Source organism: Oppia nitens, unplaced genomic scaffold, assembly GCF_028296485.1.
Source record: "Oppia nitens isolate AA-2021 unplaced genomic scaffold, nextdenovo-longstitch-racon4-pilon3 scaffold5_pilon_pilon_pilon, whole genome shotgun sequence".
Lineage (NCBI taxonomy): Eukaryota > Metazoa > Arthropoda > Arachnida > Sarcoptiformes > Oppiidae > Oppia > Oppia nitens.
Window position 1 is genome coordinate 6,377,514 of NW_026533243.1, and position 19,518 is coordinate 6,397,031.

The window sequence follows — 19,518 nt, forward strand, 5'->3', positions numbered from 1 at the left end:
AATAATAGACAATCATTAAATGGTTTTATTTTTCTTATTTTGATCTCATTTATACTGTATAAATATGTAACATATCTATTGTCTATATTGTTAATTAAATTAACATTATATGTTAAAACATGCACTTATTTTTTTATTCATATTATTTATAAATATTTTACCAAATGTGATAATTTTATATTAATATATTATTCATGTATATTATGATTGAAATAACCTTTTAGCAAACGTTGCATTTATAGTTTGCAAAACTATTAACTATAATATAATAAATAGTTTTATGCTATTATTAAAACAATTTTTATTAAAACTATGATTACATTTAGCCATGCCTTTAAATTAATAAATATTATATTATCAAATACAAAGTTTAACAAAAAAGTATAAATAATTTAATAAATAGTGTATATTATTTACACAAAGTTTTAATATTATAATCTAAATTGCTATTTACATTAAATTTACAAATATTTACAACAACAAAAATAATAAATTAATACTTAATTGTTTCAACTATTGGTTTTTCATTACATTTTTCATCAATAATTTTTTTATGAGAAATATTATTATTGTTTTTATTATTTTTAACATTATTTGCAAACTTTGTTTTTATTAGAGGAATAATACCCAAAAGTGTGAGTATAGTTGTGGCACCGGAAACATATACAACAATATTTTGGTAAAACAAAATAGATGTATGTTTTTTGTCATCGTTATCGTCATTCATATTTTTATTTGGATTTATTTGCTCCAAAATCACTACAACTGATCCATTGAGCACTTTGTCAAAGAAACTCATTGTACCGAAAACAAAGGCTGAACTCATCTATACATGAAATACATAAATATATTTATAGTTAGTATTTGGGTATTTAGTTATCGAATTGCACTGAAATTGTTGATTAATAATAATTTCAGTATTAATTCAAAAGCTTAATATTGATTATATAATAGACATACAGTGTTGCCTCCAATGAGATCCGATGTAAGGGCAAGACTAGCGATAAGCATAGTTGTGCCGCCAATACCAAAGAGTAGGGTCGCCCCATACACCTGCCATGTCTTGAATGAATCGTTTTCAATGGAACCGAAGTTATTCCAAAAACAAGACCCAAATCCAAAAACACAGCCCAACGCCAACAGTATCTGAAAATAAAACAAATTTAATTAATTTATATAAAACTTATTCAAGTTTTCACATGAAATCACTTGAAAATTAAATAAAAATATCAGTAATATTGTTGAGTAATGAACACAATATTACATTATTTTTTTAGTTAATCAAACACAGGTAGGAGACATCATATGATAGTGTCATCAAGTGTTATGAGATTAATTAATTAGTAATGATAGGAGTGATTACACGTAAAACAGTATTTTTTCAATAACAATAAACTATATATAAGATTATATATATGTAATTACAGTGTGATTACAAATATTTAATAAATACTTAGAAAAAAATAATTACAAATATAATTGAAATTTAATAGACATTGACTTACTTTTGGTCCAGTTTTGGCTGAAATGAATTTCGACGCAAATGAAAATATAAATCCACTAATATATGTCACAAATGGTATAATAGCTATACTATCCTATAAACAAATTGTTGTTTATTTGATTAATTATAGAGAGTTTGAAATTGATAATATTTTTTGCATACCTTTGGCAAATATAGTGTTTTTTGAAGAAATAGTGGTGTATAAACTTGTGTAAGATTTACAAATAATCGCGAAACCATATAAATATATGCCTATAATAATTGAATTTAAATACAATTATTTATAAAACAGAATAATATATAAAATAATAAATGATTACAAACCACTTTATAAAAGTTTATATTTTTAAGCCAATCACTCCACTTGTATTGGCGATTGCAAGCAGTGGTTCCCAACTCAGGATTATCACCGGAGATCTTGAAAATGTCGTCATTTTTATTACTATCACTTTTATAAATATCTTTACTATCTTTTTTAATGGATGAATCGGAATCGGATCTCTTTCGGTAAGTATTATTATCCACTAAATCATCTGATGAGCCATAAAGTGATGAATTTGGAGATCCAGATGAACACGAGTTATCAACTTCTTTGACAAATATGTGAAATAATATTGAAAATACAACTCCTATTCCGCATACTATATAAGCCAAAAGCTGTTTATATAAAATAACATTATTATTATTTATGTATAAAATATTAAATAATTTTATTATTTACCGTAAAAACATCGGAATCTTTTTTGCCTAAAGTTGATGATCCTCTTTGTCTTAATATAAACCAAGTGATCAGATAGACTAATATAGACGAAGCCACTGTCGCTGCTTGTCTTTAATAATAATTTTAATGATCATTAATATAATATTAAATTATTATTGAAAAATTAAATTAATTAAATTACATACCTATAAGCATTTAAAGATACTCTTGCGTTAGTACTGGGACTCAAATCAGTTATTAGTGATACGTGTCCCACTTGAACTGCCGCCTAATTAAACAATTTTAATAATTGCATTAATATTATTTTTTTATCATTATTGTAATAATAAAACATACCCAACCAAATTGAAACATAACAATGAAAACGCTATAATATATTATTTTGGATGTTTGTGATGAATCCTCACAATTAAGACATTTATTAAAAATCTAAATAATAATAATAATTATTATTATATAATTAATAAATACAATAAAAACTATACATACAAATGGGAATGAAGCCGACACAAGGATTGTTCCCAATAAATGCCATGTTTTGCGTTTACCGTATTTACATAATAAACTGTTGGTATTGCTTCGGTCCGATTGGAAACTGTAAATAATAATTAATATTAATTTTTAATTTTGATAAAACAAAAATTAATTAAAATATATTACCCAACAAACGGTGTGGCCACTGCATCGGCTACCTGTCCTAACAATATCAAAATGCTAGCTATTGTTCCATTGAATTGCAATTGAAAAAAGATGAGGGTATAGGAGAACCAAATGGATGCACACAAGTCATTGTATATGTGACCAAAACTGAAGAATATCTTTGTTTTCCACGAAAGATGACTCACTTTTGCTGAAGAATCGCTAATTGTTTCATCACTTCTTACACTTCCATCACTGGAATCATCAGTCAAACGGTTGACATAATTCTTTGATCTTTCATTTACTTCGTCAGAGTTTTGCATTTTTCAAGAGTTCTAATAGTAATGTATTTGAAATTAATTTTTATATCACTTTTATTTGACAATAAATTTCACATTTATTTATATATAAAAAAATTTATCGATTATTATATGATACTGAATACACTGGTGTTATAATATAAAATTACAAAACAAATATTAATTGAAGATTTTTAAAAATGATAGCAAAATTCAATTACATTCACATGTTTTATAGCCTTGGTTTTAATCATTATATATAACCAATTCTTTTTCTATAAAATAATTATTATATATTTATTATTAACTTCTATTGGCTTAAATATAATATACCATATAACATATACAATATATAAAATTATATAATTACTGTTATACCGTATATATAAATTTATATACTATTAAATAAACATTTTTATGCAATTCCAATGAAAATTACAATATAATAAAATTGCATAAACATGAAAAATTATAATATTTTTTACAAATTATAACAATAAATAAAAATATATAATATATAACAACAATTGTTAGTATAAATATTTTTAATTTGATAAATTTGAAATAAATAATCTAAAAAGCTAATGTGATAAATATTTTATTTTTGAAAAAATATAAATATTATGTATAGAATTATGTGTAAATAGTATTTCATTCATTACGGACTTCCCATTAAAATTCGGAATAAATATATAACAAAATATTTACTTTAGTTATCAAAACAATAACTAATAACTTAATTAAAGAATATTTTTTACCTTTTAATTACATATAATATTGCAATAACAGAGTTATTCTAAATAAATAATATTGCTTTAGATAATACTGTAATGTAATTAAGTAATAATATAGATATTATTACTAATGTTTATTAGATTTTATTTACTATACTTATTACAATACAGTATTAATGCTAATCTATTATAATTATCGTTTAAAACAGACAGCACGTTTAAAAGTACATTAAAAATTATAATTATTTCTATATTTGTTATTTTAAAAGCATATTTTATTTCAATAGATCAATAGATTTAAATATATTATTAAAATTCTAATAATAATTAAGTTAATTTATATCATAAATCAAGAATTTAAAATAACAAAATAATGATTTATTTGTAATATTATAATAAATGATTTATATATTCACGATTTGAATTTAATGGAAATTAATTTTAAACTTAAAACTTAAAATGCATGTATTAACATGTATTTAATTATATTATATCGAATAATAAAAACAAATAAATTATTTTTAAATTTTCATTTAAATAGTTTATTGTCGACTAAGTGCAACAATGACTACTATTGTAACACATTGTCGGCCAAAACTATGATTAATTAACAATTTTATTATTAATCTATTTTGAAGACATCATAAAACTTAATAATTTAACATAATTTATTCAAATACTTACTTAAATCAATTATTTATGTACTTCAATAATTATTGATGTAAATTTTATTAAAAATTTTATTCACAAACTAAAATATAATTTTTACTGCGATTATAATATATAAAAATAGTTATGAAAATTAAACTAATTAAATAGTTAATTTTAAAATTGATATATTTATATATAATTTTTATCTTAAGATTTGTTGGTCATCTGACAAGATATTGTACTCATGAATTATATTGTGTTAATAATTATTGTATATAAAGTAAACACTTACTATAATATGACATCAAACTAATTATCTATATTCTTATTATATATTTAAAAATCCATGAAATTGATTAATTCTTATAATTTATAATAAATCTAATTTTATATATAAAATCTAAAGTGCAGTATTTTTTAATAATAATTTACAAGAAATTTGTTACTTAAATAATTAATATTATTTTGTCCCAATAATTAATATAATAATAATAATTTCGGAAACTTTTACAATGTTGTATATTAAACTTGCAATGTATCAACTTATCTAAATTAAATTGGTAGATACAGTATTAAATACGCCTCTATTTTAAGCATTGTATACATAAATGATATTATAGCCTTAAATAGTTTTAAATAATTAAATTATTTTTACACAATTCATATTATTCAAAAACTACATTTATTCTTATTGTTAATATAAACGTTAATATAAATGTATATATTAAATATTTTTATATTAATTTATTTTAATTAATTAATTAACGCCATTAACTATAAACTTTGATCGCACGCTTAAAAAATAATTGACATTTTCTCCAATAGACTGACGGCACGCTTAAAGTGTTGAGTAATTAATAAGTTAATATACCGTATCATATAATAAATAAATTTAAAGTTAAAGACTCACTTGACTTTTGAATTGAAAATGTAATTGATATGTGATAACAATTTTCTGTCAAATTTCTATTTATTCCTTAATGTTATTTAATCAATCCTTTTAAACTTTTTTTTGTAAAAATGATTTAATAGGTACTAAAAGGACTTTTCATAGCAAATAAACTTTATTATCAAGTTTTAATATTATTATTATTGCTAAAATTGTTTAGAAAATAACTTATTATAATACTAATATTTGTTTAAAAAATTATTAGTTAAAATGTTTATTATTAATTAACTATATTAATCATTATATTTTTACACATAATTATCCCCAGCAGAGCCCAGACTAATATTTAATTTAGATAACAATAATCATTTGCCAAATGGTAGTGATGTTATTAATAATAATATTTACTATTATTAATAGTATAAGAAAACAATAGAAAATTTACTTTTTTGATTATTAGATCAAAGTTATTAAGTAATAACAATTAAATGTGCAATTAATATAATAACACTTACAAAAATTAAGTAACAATTGTACTGTAAAGTCATTTAATAAGATTTTTAAATAAGAGTTTATTAAAGAAATCAATATTTGTTTAATTAAGTGATAATCAATTTGTGGGAGAATTCAGTCACGAGTCCGAAAAAACTGATATCATTAACCTATTGTTTACTTGAAATATACAGTAATTAATGTAAATAATTTCATATGTAATCATTGATTTTGATACTGATATCGTAATACAATGTTATTCGCGTGTTTGGGAATTTATTTGTGAAATATTTAGTTTGTTACAACAAATTTTTTATTTAAAAGCTTAAATTTTATCAATTATACTGTATATTATTGCATTGTTTTTTATTTAATATGTTTATTTTGAATTATTTTTTTAATATGAAAAATTAATTTTAATTATACTAGAATTTATCTATAATGCATACAGGTATTACTAAATATTAAACATTTAAAATCCTAAACAGTATATATAAAATTGTTTTTTGAGTTAACACTATATACAGTATTTACTTTAATTATTTATACAATACCTTACTTTATCATTCTCAATCAATTATACTTAATCAATAAATAAATAAAATTATGAAAATTAGCACACAATATTTTTTACATTATAGCTTTTGTTTAAATGATATAATCTTATTATATTAAATTATTCAAACAAATTAATAATATAATTGTATTGTTAATTATTGTATTTTTACACATTTCCTTAAATTACATTTTACACAGTATTTGTTTGTTAAAGTATAGATATTTCTGTATTAAGATAAGTCTAAAACCAATGCCATTCATTGCTTTATATTAATATTTAATAAATCAATTTTAAATACAATTAAAAGGTTAAATAATTATTAGATCCTAAATTTAGAGATAAAGTAATATATATTATTATTAAATGCTTATAATATACATTTAAGACTATTTTAATAAAATATTTATTATATATATATCAGGATTAAGCAAAGGGGGGTATAACAAAAATACCCCCTAAGACAAAGATTTAGTGATTTTACCCCTTCTCAGTCTTTTTGACCAAATATGAAAAATTGTAATTAAAAACGATGAGAAACTAACCCCTCCTAAAATATCATCGCATTCGACACCAAAATATTTTTTCAAACAAAAATTAAAAATTTAACTAATAATTGTTAATTAAGTGTTATTGTGTTTTTATAACACATTTAAATTGAATTATTTAATAAAATTTTTATCCCAACCAATATCCAATACTTTGCTTAATCCTGATATATACAGTATATATAAATTATAACCTTTTTTTTTGGTAATAACTTTTACCTATAATTTTTAGAAATAAATAATATAATAGTGTAGTATTACTTAATTTTTAAAAAATGAGTTAACAATACTTTAATTAATAGCAAATATTATTTTTAAAAAGTGATTCTCAATAGACTTGAGTTTAAACGATAATAAATTTTGAGAAAAAATTACAATATATATACTTATAATGATATAACTGATACAATATAAAGTGTATAATTAATGATAAAATAATAAAAATTGTTGATTAAAAAACTACTGTCAATTGAAGTATAGCTAAAATGATAATTCAATGTTGAGGCCATATAATGAATACATGTTAATACAGTACAGTATAATATGATATACCTATACGTGTTGTCTAACCAGTTATATAATGTCTATTTAGCTGACAGTGCGCTACTGTGGAGACGGGTGTGTGATATGTATGTCCAATAGGATTGACTCTCAATAGTGTTTCAACCAGTGATTGGCTTTCAATGGGATTTCAAATATTTAAAAAAGCATTGAAACAAATATTTGAATCAATGGTGTGTTTGTGTGATATGAATAAGAGATAACATTATTAATAGTTTTAGTGTTTATTTATAGTTTAAAGTTTTTATTTGATTTTTTGATAATTTAATTACATTTTTAAACAAATTTATATAATATTTATTTACATTAAATGATAATAAAAATTGATAATTAAAGAAATGAATGATTCAAACAATAGTTTGAGATTTAAATCAATGGTAAGTGAAAACGTTTTTTAAAATAACAAATTATTTAATTGATTAATTAATTATCACCGCATTTGATCCACCGATAGATTGGTCTTAAAGGACATCACCGAAGCCGTCATGACTTAAATCAGAGCTCTTTTATTAGTTTAACAAATATATCGATTTCGTCGACATTTTCGTTGTCATCATTGAAGAGTTCGTCGCTGAAGAAAATGAGACGATTTTTGACGACAACTAAATTGACACGAAATAAGTCATCGGTTTTGTCGCCAAAAAATCTCAACAATGAATTGGAGGCCAAAAACAAACAGAGAAACAGAAAAGAGGTTAACAATGACAGCAACTGTGAACGCATCCGACCCTCAATATCTTCGCCACAAATTGTTTGTAAGAAATCATTACCGATCACTAATCGCATCATTTCGACACCGATTTCACGAAATGAAAACAGTAATAGTCGTATGTTTTGTAGACAATCATCCAAATTATGGATAGAAAGTATACCACAAGAAGTGGTGACCAAATTTAAAGAGGCCTTCAGTTCTTGTGAATATAAACGACAAGAAGCTATCTTTGAATTATTTTCGGGAGAAATGGATATGTGTTACGATTTGGGACTAATTGAGGCCACGTATCAAAACTCTTTAATTCATTTGGCAATTATTGATGAATCCGAGGCTTTTCAGATATTCGGTGATTTGCATGCTTTACATTCAGTGCACTCTTCACTCGTCCAGAACTTAGAAGCGATTCGAGATAAAAATGGTATCTTTGGATCAGTCGGTAAAGTTCTAATGGATTGGACACCAAAACTGGAAGTTTATGAGAATTATTGTTCAAATCAAAGGGCAGCGAAACAAATACTTGAAATGAAGATTAAGTGCGATAAGCGAATGAATGATTTTCTTCAACGATGTCTTGAGTCTCCATTTAGCCGAAGACTTGATTTGTGGGCATTTTTAGACGTTCCTCGAAATCGATTAGTTAAATATCCTCTGCTTTTAAGAGCCATAAAAAAGTATACTTCAGAAACAAGTTTTGATTACAAAGCTATTGAATGTGCCGTCAATTTAATGGAGAAAATTATATCACAAGTCGACTACCGAATGGGTGAAGAAGAATGCAAAGTGTTTGTCGACAAAATCGATTTCGACCGAAGCTGTGACTCAAACGTATGTCTAATTGAAGCCAAAGCTATTATATGCAGCGGAACGTTACGTAACTCTCGGGGAACAAAAGTTTTATGTATTTTATTTGATACATGTTTTGTACTGACGAGACATAACAACGATTCCGGTGCTTTTGTCCTCTACCGACAACCCATACTAATCGGCGAACTGCAGTGTGATTCGGGAGCAGCTGTAAAAATGGGCAATACTTTAAATCGTACACTCAATGGACCGGTAAATCCAAACAAATCTTTTGTCTTTCGTGTTTATTCCTCTCAACGCGACATCACTTATACACTTCAAGCTAAAGACGCCAACAATTTTAAATTGTGGTCAAATAAATTAAGACAAGTTCTCGATAAATATACTATTAAACAGATGACAAATAATCCAACGATACCTAAAATTATGTCCAAAACTGTTATCTTTAAAGAGCCGATGCAAACACCAAATAAATCTCTTAAAAAGACAGAAGAATCGCCGCGAAAGAAGATTAAGTTTCATAATGAAAATGATTTGACCGAATGCTATGTTTAGCAATTTTTTAAGCAATTCTTTACCGAATTTATACCGAAAATCAATGAATTTCAGATGCCTTATAATATATTGATATATATAATTACAAAAAATATTTACAACTATAAATATATAATATTTTTAAAAATATATTTAATTATTGATGATGTGATTGAGAATTAACAAACAAAAATGTTTAAACAATACTATATTAGGCTAAAACATAAAATATAATACTTAAAATTTGTTTTGTTTTAAAAATTATGAATTGACCAAAAGCGGTCCAAAAAATAACATTAAAGTTTATATATTTATATACTGTATATAAGTTATATAATATATATATACATACAATATAATTTACTGTATATATGTATATTTACTGTACGTATTTATACACCTAAATCTAAATTTTTGATAATATAATTATGTAATATTAATATTAAATTCAAAATAAAGACCTATTTTTATGAATAACAATTAAGGCTTCAATCAAGTGGTCATTTGTTTTTCGATGATAGCGATGACCATATCGGGTGATAATCTCTTCATTTTGTTGAGATCTTTAATTGGTGGCGACTCGTGAACCGCTCGAGTGATGTCTTCGCGTAAATCTCTCCATTGATTAAGTAATCGCATATATTTGTGTAATTCGCCTCCATTTTGTAGTTTAGAGTAAACTCGACATAAACCGCGGTAATCATATTCAAGACCACTGTATCCGTGACCAAACAGTTTGACTCCGATTTCAATTGATCTTAAGTATAATTTTTCAGCCTTTAGGTAGTGTTCCATATCGTAATTATAAAGTGATGCCAAATGACCTAAAGATAGGGCCACTTCATAATCCTCGGGACCCAAAAGTTTCTCTTTGATTTGGATGGCCTTTAAGTGCATTTCTTCAGCGTCTTTATACCGTTTCATTGATTGGTAAAGTCGGCCCAAATTTCCATAATGTTTGGCTGTTTGTACATTAATCTCACCGAAAGCACTTCTGGCCATATCGAGAGCTGACAAATGCAGTTCCCGTGACTGAGCCAACATACGACACTCTTCGTCTTTGTCGTGATGATCAATGGCTATCTCTTCAAGAATTAATGCCTTCACTCGTTTAGCAGATGCCAGTAATAAATGATTTGTTGGCACTAATTGTGTAACAATAGCCATAGCTTTGTTAGCGTGAAAACTGGCGCTTAAGAAGTTGCCACTACTGTATTCGTGGACATATGAAGCGTAACCTAATTCTTCATGAGTTATGGCAATCAAGAGATTTGTAACGCTATTATCATTTAAGCCAAATATGTATTCGCGTATTTCGAGAGCCATTTCATATAATTTTACCGAATGACTGATGAGATCAACATTTAGCAAATAAAAGCCGTAGTCGAGGAAGACGTCGGCGAGTTTCAGGTGAATCACACCAATTGAATACTTAGTATTTTCTTCATTCACACCAAATGTCTCTTTGCATAAAATCATCGCTTGATTTATGAGTGTTTCAGCCCTTTTAAAGTCTCTCTTCACGACCGCTGTTTTGGCCGCCTGTCTGTAGACATCTATTACAGTTTGGACGGGTGTTTGTGGCGACAAGTTTTCAATGGCCCGAACGGCCCACTGGTATGACTCATCGTAATAGCTCTGGAAGAAGAATAACTGTGCAAACTCTGTGTAAACCTGAGATATATTGAATCGTTTTGAATCACTGAAGAGTTCAAAATAATTGATTAATTCAAGTATTTCATCCTTTTGTTCCATCGCTTCTTCAAAATTACAAAAAGAGTTCAAAACTGATAACAATTTCCATTTGCATTCAAATATTATATCAAATATTTTATCTTCTTTTCCCACTTCTTCGTCTTCATATAAACAGATAGTCTGTTCCAAGACATCTCTACTCAATTCATACCAACCGCTCTCCTTAAGAAATGTGGCGAAACAGAGACCAAATTTACTGGCCGTCCATCTGTCGATTGCTTCACTATTTAGACTCTTTAAACTACTGGAAGAGTTCGCAGTGATATTATTAATGTCTTTAACCACATGATGTTGTGCCACATATTTCCATTTATTGACAATTTTGGTGCCAATATTGAGATCAAAATCCATAAGACTTTGAAACATATAATGCAATGAATTTCTTTTGGCTTTGATTTCAGTGATAAATCGATAAATGATATCTAAATCAATGAAATAGTTCTCCAAATAGTAATAATTGCCATTCAATGACATGTAATACAAGACATCAAATAATACATTTGTTGGCAAACACTTGAGTGAATTGGATTCATAAACAATGAAATCAATCTTCGAGACAATCGACACACACGACTCGTAAAGACGGCGACACGACATTGTGGCCAACACTGTGATAGTAGTTACCAGTTATTTCAAGATCACCTATAGGTCACCTATAGGTCAACTATAGATCAGCATTTCATTTGTCTGCATAACAATCATGTGTCGATTGGTGGCCACCTGTCGTCGTGGATGTGATTGTGATCACTACCACAACAACTTCATCACAGTTTTGTCTCTTTAAACATATATTTATGATAATATCATAAGATCTGTGGTTGCGATGCAAAACAGTGCACAGTTTGTCACCATTTATGGTAACCAATTAGTAGCACAACTGCGATGACGACTGACGAGTGGTCACCACTTTGGCGACTGATTTACCGCTAATATTAACACTTGATTTGATTGTTTGCAACCAATAGTGTTGTGTAAACACAATATATGTGTCAATAAATGGCAACAAATGTTAAGCATTTGTTAAATATATTTTTGTATTGATTTTGCAGTAAATTCTTGAACCCAATGACGTCATATACACAGCACTGGGATATAAGTTATAAATGTTTTTAAATTTATATTATTATTATAACACATCTGAAACTCAGGCATACCATCGACACAACAGCTCTTTAAAGTTTAAACATAACATAACATAGGGTTAGGACTACACTCGTGCCTACCTTTGCATCGGATGCTACTAAATGTTGGCCCAAATTGTTAATTAAGTGGTTTATTCACATTTATATTGCATTTCATTACAATTATTATTATATTAATGACAATTGTCTTTAAAACACAGGAAATGCTTATCATTTGCAAACTCTGTGATGAAACAACACATTTGCTATAGTTTTTGAGTATTATTATTATTATACTGTAATGTAATAAATTATAAAATAATCATAAGATTTATAACATTATTTTGCTAAAACTATAATTACTTTAAAGTATAAGATAATGTTATCAACTGTTGTAAAAAACACTTACCATTGAAACAAAAATTTGATTTAATTTATGGCAATTTATTTGGTTTCAAATGTTGTCAAACTTGTGTCCATTATTTGTGGTGAAAACAACCACAAAATAGGGCCGACTTTTGTTATTAATATATAATGTAATTAATATAAAATTTATTTTATTGAATCTCCTGTGAATCAAATTAAACAATCAATAGATCCACTGCTTGTTCACCAATAAACTTATATTAATATTACAGCTATTAATACAATATTGGTTTTAGTTTGTATTAATATATAACTATTCAAATAAATTTAGAAATATAGTATTATTAATAAACTATAAATATATCATATATATAAACTTTTAAATATTTTAATATAATTATAATGACTTATTGTTTTTTAATAATAGCAAATAAATATAAAGTAAATTTATATGAATTGTCATACAAATTACAATTAATTTATGAGCTTTAATTTAGACCACAATTTCAAAAACTATTAAACAAAAGTTTTAATTTAAATACAAATATTAATTAATTATGTTAATAGTATGTAAACGCAGTTAAATTATTAATTGGCATAAAAATAAAAGCAAATGACACACATTTAATAGTTAATAAAATATAATATTCATTACGATATAGTATCTATCAAACAGGTGTTCATACGGATACACAATACAAGTTTATTCAACTTTTTTTACTAAACATATATAAATTTAATAAATTATTGAAAGAATTTATGTGCAAATCATGTTTTAAATTGAATACTTTAAAAGAAATATAATTTTTGTAAAATTTTAATAAACTTCTCAAAACTTGAAGACACGTTTACGGCATTCCTTATAAATAGTAGAGATAAATGATTAACATTTAAATACTTTATTTTTTATAAAAACCAATACAAATACAAACCATAGCTCTTAGGGTATCATTCCTGAGCTGTTCTTCGGATATCTGTTCGCCAACATTGCCATCCTTTTTGTGTTTTGCCTCCAATTTCTTTGCGTAACAGTTTCGTGTCTTTTGATAGTATTGTTGGTCAGAGCACCACAATCTTCGTCTATCATTAACAGTGGATCCTTTGGGCGAACTTTCAATCATACACTCGTTTTCCATTAGTTTTCCTTCTTTCGAGAAGACTATGGCATCGCATTCGTCAAGTTTTTTCAATATCTCCGATGGGATGTCTTGAGTTACTTTTGAAAATCAATTGAATATTAAAATATTTTAATTTTTAAAACCAATTCATACATAATCACTAATAATAATAATAATCAAATTTACCACAAAACGCATCCATAAATTTTTCAAAATCTTGAATAAATTTCTGATCGGGACTGGGATTACCTGTGGTCGACAACATTTGACCCAACAATATGACAACTATTATTAACAAAGTGCTTAAGACATTCATTGTTTCAATTAAATTGGAGTTAACTCTGATGAGAGATACTTACAAATGATGTTATACTCTATTAAAACATATTATTTTATCGATAAAAACTAAATTCATTAAAATAGTTTATTTATAGACAAACAAAATAATTAATGAATATCTGTTCAAATATTAGATAATAAAGAGGACATTAAATGTAATCTAAAGGATGACCTACTGATAAATTTATAATTAATATTCAAATAAATAATTGAGTCATTCCTACTGTTCTCTACTGTTCCCTATCCAACAGTGCTCAATACAATTGATATAATATATTAATTATTTGCTAAATTAAATACTTTCACAATTAAATTAAAATATAATGATTTAAAAATAATTTAATGAAAATTTGATATTTGTTAAAAATATTTTGTAGATTTATAAAATTACTCTTACATTAAGATATAATTAGAAATATTTCACTGAACAAAATAAAAAAAAATATTTTAAAATTATATAAATTGAAATTTAATATTGGATTTATGTTTATTAACTACAATATTACAGTAATATAAATATAACTTATAAAACAGTATAAAACTTTTAGATAGCGATTAAAATGACAAAATCATATCTAATTTAATGATATGACTGTTTACTAATACTGTAAATATTAAACACATATAAAGTGGTTAACAAATTTTGAAATGTAATACATTTTATTAATGATAAATATAATCAACAAATTGTTAATTAATTGTAATTAAAATTAAATATATATAAAAAACTTTGAAAGTTTGGGGGAAATCCCAATCAATGCCTATTGAAGTGTCAGTGCTTTCACTGTCTATTGTATTGCACTGGTGTTGACCTCTAGTCAGAGGTCCTCTACATATGTATTGCTTTAAGCCATTAATTGAGTGTTAAATGCAATGGTTTTGCCTTTTAATGCATTGAAATGTTTATCAAACGATTGCTTTAATGACTTTCAATACAAACACACAAAGCATTTGATTAATTGAGTGATTGATTTGATGCCAACTTTTTCATCATTTTAACCATTGATAGGATTTACTAATTATCATCCATTAGTTGTTTGGCAAACCATATCATAAGTGTCTATTAAATGGCCAAACGATTGCGTAGTAGTCGGCAATCGGGTGGCGATTGTCGCCGATATCAGTATGACTTGAGATCAAAAGCCAAACGCCTTAAACGTGAAGACAAAGACGTGAACTTAAATGACAATCAGTTAATAAATGGTCAAAACTGTGAAGAGTTATCCGATTTGAATGAATCTAATATGAGTCAGACTTTAGTGATCCATAAGTTTACAAAAATGCCGAATAAGTCGTATAATTTGCGCCGAAGAGGCGCTCAAAACAATAACAAATCTGGTCGAAGAAGTGGTGAAAAGGCCAGTACTCTGACCATCAATCACTTGCCCGATGATTGTCTGCTCGAAATCTTTGATAAGTTAACCACAATTCATGACAAATTAGCGCTTCAAAGAGGTTTGTTTTGTTTTTGTTTACTAATCACATCTTTAATGTCTTTAATTTTTGTTTGGTTTCAATCAGTGAGCTTACGATTTGAACAATTGGTTTTCAGACTATTAAGAGCCCAAAAGTTATTTACTGTTGGATCAACTTTTGGCGAAAATAGTAATATAATTGATTGTTTCAATTGATTGAATACCAGATTTTCTGATGTAATTGTTTTTTATTATTTGACAATCAGGTGATCAAATGCTGACCAAAGCAGTGTGTAGTAGTGTTATCAAGAAGTGTCCAAATCTTCAAGTGTTCAAAATGCCTGGATTTTACACTAAAACTAATCTTAATTTATATAATTGTAAATATTATTTATTTTATTTAAAAAAAATAATTATTATAATAACTAATTATTATTTTTATTGATAGCACGGGTCGGTGATAGGGAAATGTCTAAACTGGCCACAAGTTGTCCCGATCTCCGAGAATTGGACATTTGTGGCTGCGGTAATGTTACAGAAGTTGGCATTAATCATGTGATAACTGGATGTAAGAAAATTGAAAAATTATCGATTAGTTTCTGCCACGAAGTGACTGGCATTTCGTTGGGAAAGTTAACCAAAAACTTTAAAACACTTTCATTGAATACTAACGACAAAACTCCGGTAAGTTTTTGTTTATTTAGTATTAATATTATAGATAAATGGTTATTATTTAACTAACTAATAGTAATTATTATATTAATTTGATGTTTTAATAGCCACTTATGGATTGCTTAAGATCTCTGACTAATGGAAGTGGAAAATTCATAACTGAATTGAATATTTGCGCCTATAATGAACTCTACAGTCAGGACAACATTTTGAAGTTAATTTGCAATGACTTACCTTTACTTCAAACACTTCGCTATTCAATACCATCGAGTAATTATGAGAACTGATTATTATTATTGAGTTTTTTGAAATTTATATATATTTTTGTTGTTTATTTAGAAGGAAATATTAAATACGGAATGTTTGGTTTACTGACTAATCTAACGGACTTAGTATTTGATTGCAATTCATTTAATTTAACGGACACTGAAATGATTAAAATAATGACGGGATGTAATCGTTTGAAATATTTATTTATTCGCTACGAAACGATTAAAGATTTCAATACATTAACCGATTACTCACTTAGAAAATTGCCTCAATTTTGTCCAAATTTAGAAAAATTTTATTTTCACGCTAAGGACGCACCGCTTCAGTCGGCGACCGATTCAATGATTGAATGCTTTAATCAGTTTCCACGTCTTGAAGTGCTTTCACTGAAGTCTTTCGAGAATATCAGTGATGATTCTGTGATATCACTGATCCAGTCGTGTCCAACACTAAGTTCTATCTATTTGTTGAACTGCAACAAAGTGACAAATGCTACCATTGATGCCCTCATTGTTGCCGCTAAAAGTCAACCAAACAAGAGATACAAGTATGAGATCCGTTCGACTCAAATGAAGACAAGAAAAAAGAAACTTCCCGTCAATTTAATCGATTGCTCAAAGAATTGATGCATTTATAGGATTTAAGTTAACTATAAATTATGTTTTGTATTATAAATAGATTTATTTGGTTTCTTTAATTTTTTGAATAATTTAAATTAATTACTAAAAAATGATTTTTCGTTAATTTACATATATTTAACTCAAAACTAAATTTGTTTCGTAAACTTTGTAATTTGTATCGACTCTCAAATGGATTTATTTTGAATCCACATTCCAATCAAAATTATTTTTCATGTTATTATTAATCATTTTTTCTCTTTTATTATAAATAACTTTGTTTTATAACAACACAATTAAAGTAATAATAATAATAATAATAATGTTTAATACCTCAAATGAATGAATGATTTCTTTGTATAATTTAATTTTATGTGTATCTGTTGTATACTTTATATGATTCTTAAATAATTTTTATTATTATATTTAAAATATTGTTTTTCGTTAATTTTAGACTTAAAAATATTTATAACATACCTTAAAATTGCTATTTGTATATATATTTTCTTATATTTTTGTGTTATTCACAATACAAGTCAAATAGTGAATTTGAATAAAGGCTTCACTGATTTAAGCAAAATTTGTTTTGTTTTTAAAACTTAATGTTTATACAAATTATGAAAAAATAGTTGAATTTTTGTTGATATTTTAAATCTACTGATAATTATTTCAGTATTGAATAATTGAAGTTATATTTAAAGATTTGTTTTTATTTACATTATTATCGTAATTGATGTGTAAATGCAATAAAATCAAAACAATCCATGTGTTTGAATATAACCGTAAAATTCATATTAAATTAAATTTAATACATGTTTTATATAATAGTAACTAATAATTGATTTTTTCATTCATTGATAATTAATAACTAAATTATATGTAATGCAAAGTTTGATTGAATTGAAATAATTATTATTTAATGACATAATGTTATGTTATATACTGTAAGTGATTACCAAATGAGATGATTATTGAAAGTTATTATTAAAAGTTGTATTGAAATGAATGTCAACTTATTGTTAGCCATAAGACAAACGAGACGTTTATTATTATTATCATCGCATGAGATGTGTTTCCACAAGAATATTGAACGATATATTTCAGTGACAAATGTATTATCAAAACACAAGACAATTGCCGAAACATGTGTCTCATCGTTGCCGACGACTGTTCAACCATTTGCACGACTCATGCGATTAGATCGACCATCGGGTGCGTGGCTACTGATGTGGCCGGGATTTTGGAGCGTATCGTTGGCCACATCCGCCACACAACTACCATCTCTGACCACTTTATCATTGTTTGGTTTGGGAGCAGTTGTTATGAGAGGTGCCGGTTGTGTAGTCAATGATCTTTGGGATAAAGATTTTGATAGACGTGTTCAGCGAACCAAAGACCGACCGCTGGCCAGTAATCAATTGAGTACTACCGATGCGGTTATGCTTTTGTGTGGACTGTCCGGCACTGGATTTCTTATATTATTACAGTTTGACATAAACAGCATTATTTTGGGCGCCTCTTCTCTAAGTTTGGTAACAATTTATCCATTATTTAAACGATTCACTCATTGGCCACAACTGGTGTTAGGCATGACTTTCAATTGGGGAGCACTTCTAGGCTGGTCTGTGGTCACTAACGGCATCATTGATTGGTCAGCTGTACTGCCATTATATACGGCTGGCATTTGCTGGACATTAATATATGACACAATATATGCACATCAAGACAAAGCCGATGACCTTATGGTTGGCATTAAGTCAACCGCTATTAAGTTTGGCGACAATACAAACAAATGGTTGACCGGATTTTCCGCACTCATGTGCTCTAGTCTTGTCATTACCGGACTAAATACTGGTCAGTGTTGGCCATACTATACGGCAGTTAGTGTTACGGCAATGAATTTGTTTCGCCAAATACTGACACTCAATATCAACGATCGTGAAGATTGTTGGCATAAATTCAAACAAAACACACAAATCGGTTGGATTTTGTTTATTGGTATTGTTTTCAGTACTTATCTTAAAAATAGTGATACCAGTGATGAACCAAATGATTGTAATAATAATAATAATAAGTTATTGACTGCAAATCAACATTTGCTCAGTTTATAAAATGTTTGATAATATTATTATTAGATTTATTTAGTCAATAATGTTTTATATGTCATCTTTAATAAATCTTTATTAAATATGTTTACA

At 26.5% G+C, this 19,518-nt stretch overlaps 6 protein-coding genes across 6 annotated transcripts; 3 read left to right on the forward strand and 3 right to left on the reverse strand.

Moving 5' to 3' along the window:
- Positions 1-322: 322 nt before the first annotated feature.
- On the reverse strand, positions 323-3,238 carry LOC128961660 (major facilitator superfamily domain-containing protein 12-like). Its single transcript, XM_054307918.1, has 11 exons — positions 2,886-3,238; positions 2,715-2,820; positions 2,562-2,654; positions 2,411-2,493; positions 2,226-2,334; positions 1,829-2,161; positions 1,667-1,756; positions 1,506-1,598; positions 961-1,146; positions 603-826; positions 323-332 (listed from the first exon to the last, which is right to left on the reverse strand). The coding sequence occupies exons 1-11, from the start codon at positions 3,185-3,187 to the stop codon at positions 323-325; spliced, it is 1,629 nt and encodes a 542-aa protein (XP_054163893.1). The 5' UTR covers positions 3,188-3,238.
- Positions 3,239-7,918: 4,680 nt separating this feature from the next.
- LOC128961033 (rho guanine nucleotide exchange factor 3-like) lies at positions 7,919-9,723 on the forward strand. Its single transcript, XM_054307237.1, has 2 exons — positions 7,919-7,971; positions 8,049-9,723. The coding sequence occupies exons 1-2, from the start codon at positions 7,933-7,935 to the stop codon at positions 9,666-9,668; spliced, it is 1,659 nt and encodes a 552-aa protein (XP_054163212.1). The 5' UTR covers positions 7,919-7,932; the 3' UTR covers positions 9,669-9,723.
- A 367-nt stretch (positions 9,724-10,090) lies between these two features.
- LOC128960928 (amyloid protein-binding protein 2-like) lies at positions 10,091-12,497 on the reverse strand. Its single transcript, XM_054307097.1, has one exon. The coding sequence runs from the start codon at positions 11,997-11,999 to the stop codon at positions 10,140-10,142; it is 1,860 nt and encodes a 619-aa protein (XP_054163072.1). The 5' UTR covers positions 12,000-12,497; the 3' UTR covers positions 10,091-10,139.
- A 1,202-nt stretch (positions 12,498-13,699) lies between these two features.
- LOC128961748 (uncharacterized) lies at positions 13,700-14,219 on the reverse strand. Its single transcript, XM_054308010.1, has 3 exons — positions 14,194-14,219; positions 13,822-14,105; positions 13,700-13,748 (listed from the first exon to the last, which is right to left on the reverse strand). The coding sequence occupies exons 1-3, from the start codon at positions 14,207-14,209 to the stop codon at positions 13,719-13,721; spliced, it is 330 nt and encodes a 109-aa protein (XP_054163985.1). The 5' UTR covers positions 14,210-14,219; the 3' UTR covers positions 13,700-13,718.
- Positions 14,220-15,172: 953 nt separating this feature from the next.
- On the forward strand, positions 15,173-17,369 carry LOC128961049 (F-box/LRR-repeat protein 20-like). The gene is made up of 6 exons (XM_054307257.1): positions 15,173-15,801; positions 15,868-15,951; positions 16,028-16,141; positions 16,210-16,445; positions 16,541-16,703; positions 16,773-17,369. The coding sequence occupies exons 1-6, from the start codon at positions 15,414-15,416 to the stop codon at positions 17,327-17,329; spliced, it is 1,542 nt and encodes a 513-aa protein (XP_054163232.1). The 5' UTR covers positions 15,173-15,413; the 3' UTR covers positions 17,330-17,369.
- An 890-nt stretch (positions 17,370-18,259) lies between these two features.
- Positions 18,260-19,431, forward strand: LOC128961661 (4-hydroxybenzoate polyprenyltransferase, mitochondrial-like). Its single transcript, XM_054307919.1, has one exon. It carries the CDS (start codon positions 18,322-18,324, stop codon positions 19,429-19,431), a length of 1,110 nt encoding a protein of 369 aa, XP_054163894.1. The 5' UTR covers positions 18,260-18,321.
- The last annotated feature ends 87 nt before the right edge of the window (positions 19,432-19,518 follow it).

What these genes read in the sequence shown, in the direction of transcription:
- LOC128961660 (XM_054307918.1), bottom strand. Translation starts at nt 3,187, where the DNA reads ATGCAAAACTCTGACGAAGTAAATGAAAGATCAAAGAATTATGTCAAC. An exon ending in AAGATTCCGATGTTTTTACG is followed by an intron (nt 2,162 to 2,225) that starts GTAAATAATAAA and finishes TTATATAAACAG; the next exon opens with CTTTTGGCTTATATAGTATG. An exon ending in AAACACTATATTTGCCAAAG is followed by an intron (nt 1,599 to 1,666) that starts GTATGCAAAAAA and finishes ATTTGTTTATAG; the next exon opens with GATAGTATAGCTATTATACC.
- LOC128961033 (XM_054307237.1), top strand. Translation starts at nt 7,933, where the DNA reads ATGAATGATTCAAACAATAGTTTGAGATTTAAATCAATG. An exon ending in GTTTGAGATTTAAATCAATG is followed by an intron (nt 7,972 to 8,048) that starts GTAAGTGAAAAC and finishes ATCCACCGATAG; the next exon opens with ATTGGTCTTAAAGGACATCA.
- LOC128960928 (XM_054307097.1), bottom strand. Translation starts at nt 11,999, where the DNA reads ATGTCGTGTCGCCGTCTTTACGAGTCGTGTGTGTCGATTGTCTCGAAG.
- LOC128961748 (XM_054308010.1), bottom strand. An exon ending in ATGATACCCTAAGAGCTATG is followed by an intron (nt 13,749 to 13,821) that starts GTTTGTATTTGT and finishes ACTATTTATAAG; the next exon opens with GAATGCCGTAAACGTGTCTT.
- LOC128961049 (XM_054307257.1), top strand. Translation starts at nt 15,414, where the DNA reads ATGGCCAAACGATTGCGTAGTAGTCGGCAATCGGGTGGCGATTGTCGC. An exon ending in ATACTAACGACAAAACTCCG is followed by an intron (nt 16,446 to 16,540) that starts GTAAGTTTTTGT and finishes ATGTTTTAATAG; the next exon opens with CCACTTATGGATTGCTTAAG. An exon ending in TCGCTATTCAATACCATCGA is followed by an intron (nt 16,704 to 16,772) that starts GTAATTATGAGA and finishes TTGTTTATTTAG; the next exon opens with AAGGAAATATTAAATACGGA.
- LOC128961661 (XM_054307919.1), top strand. Translation starts at nt 18,322, where the DNA reads ATGAATGTCAACTTATTGTTAGCCATAAGACAAACGAGACGTTTATTA.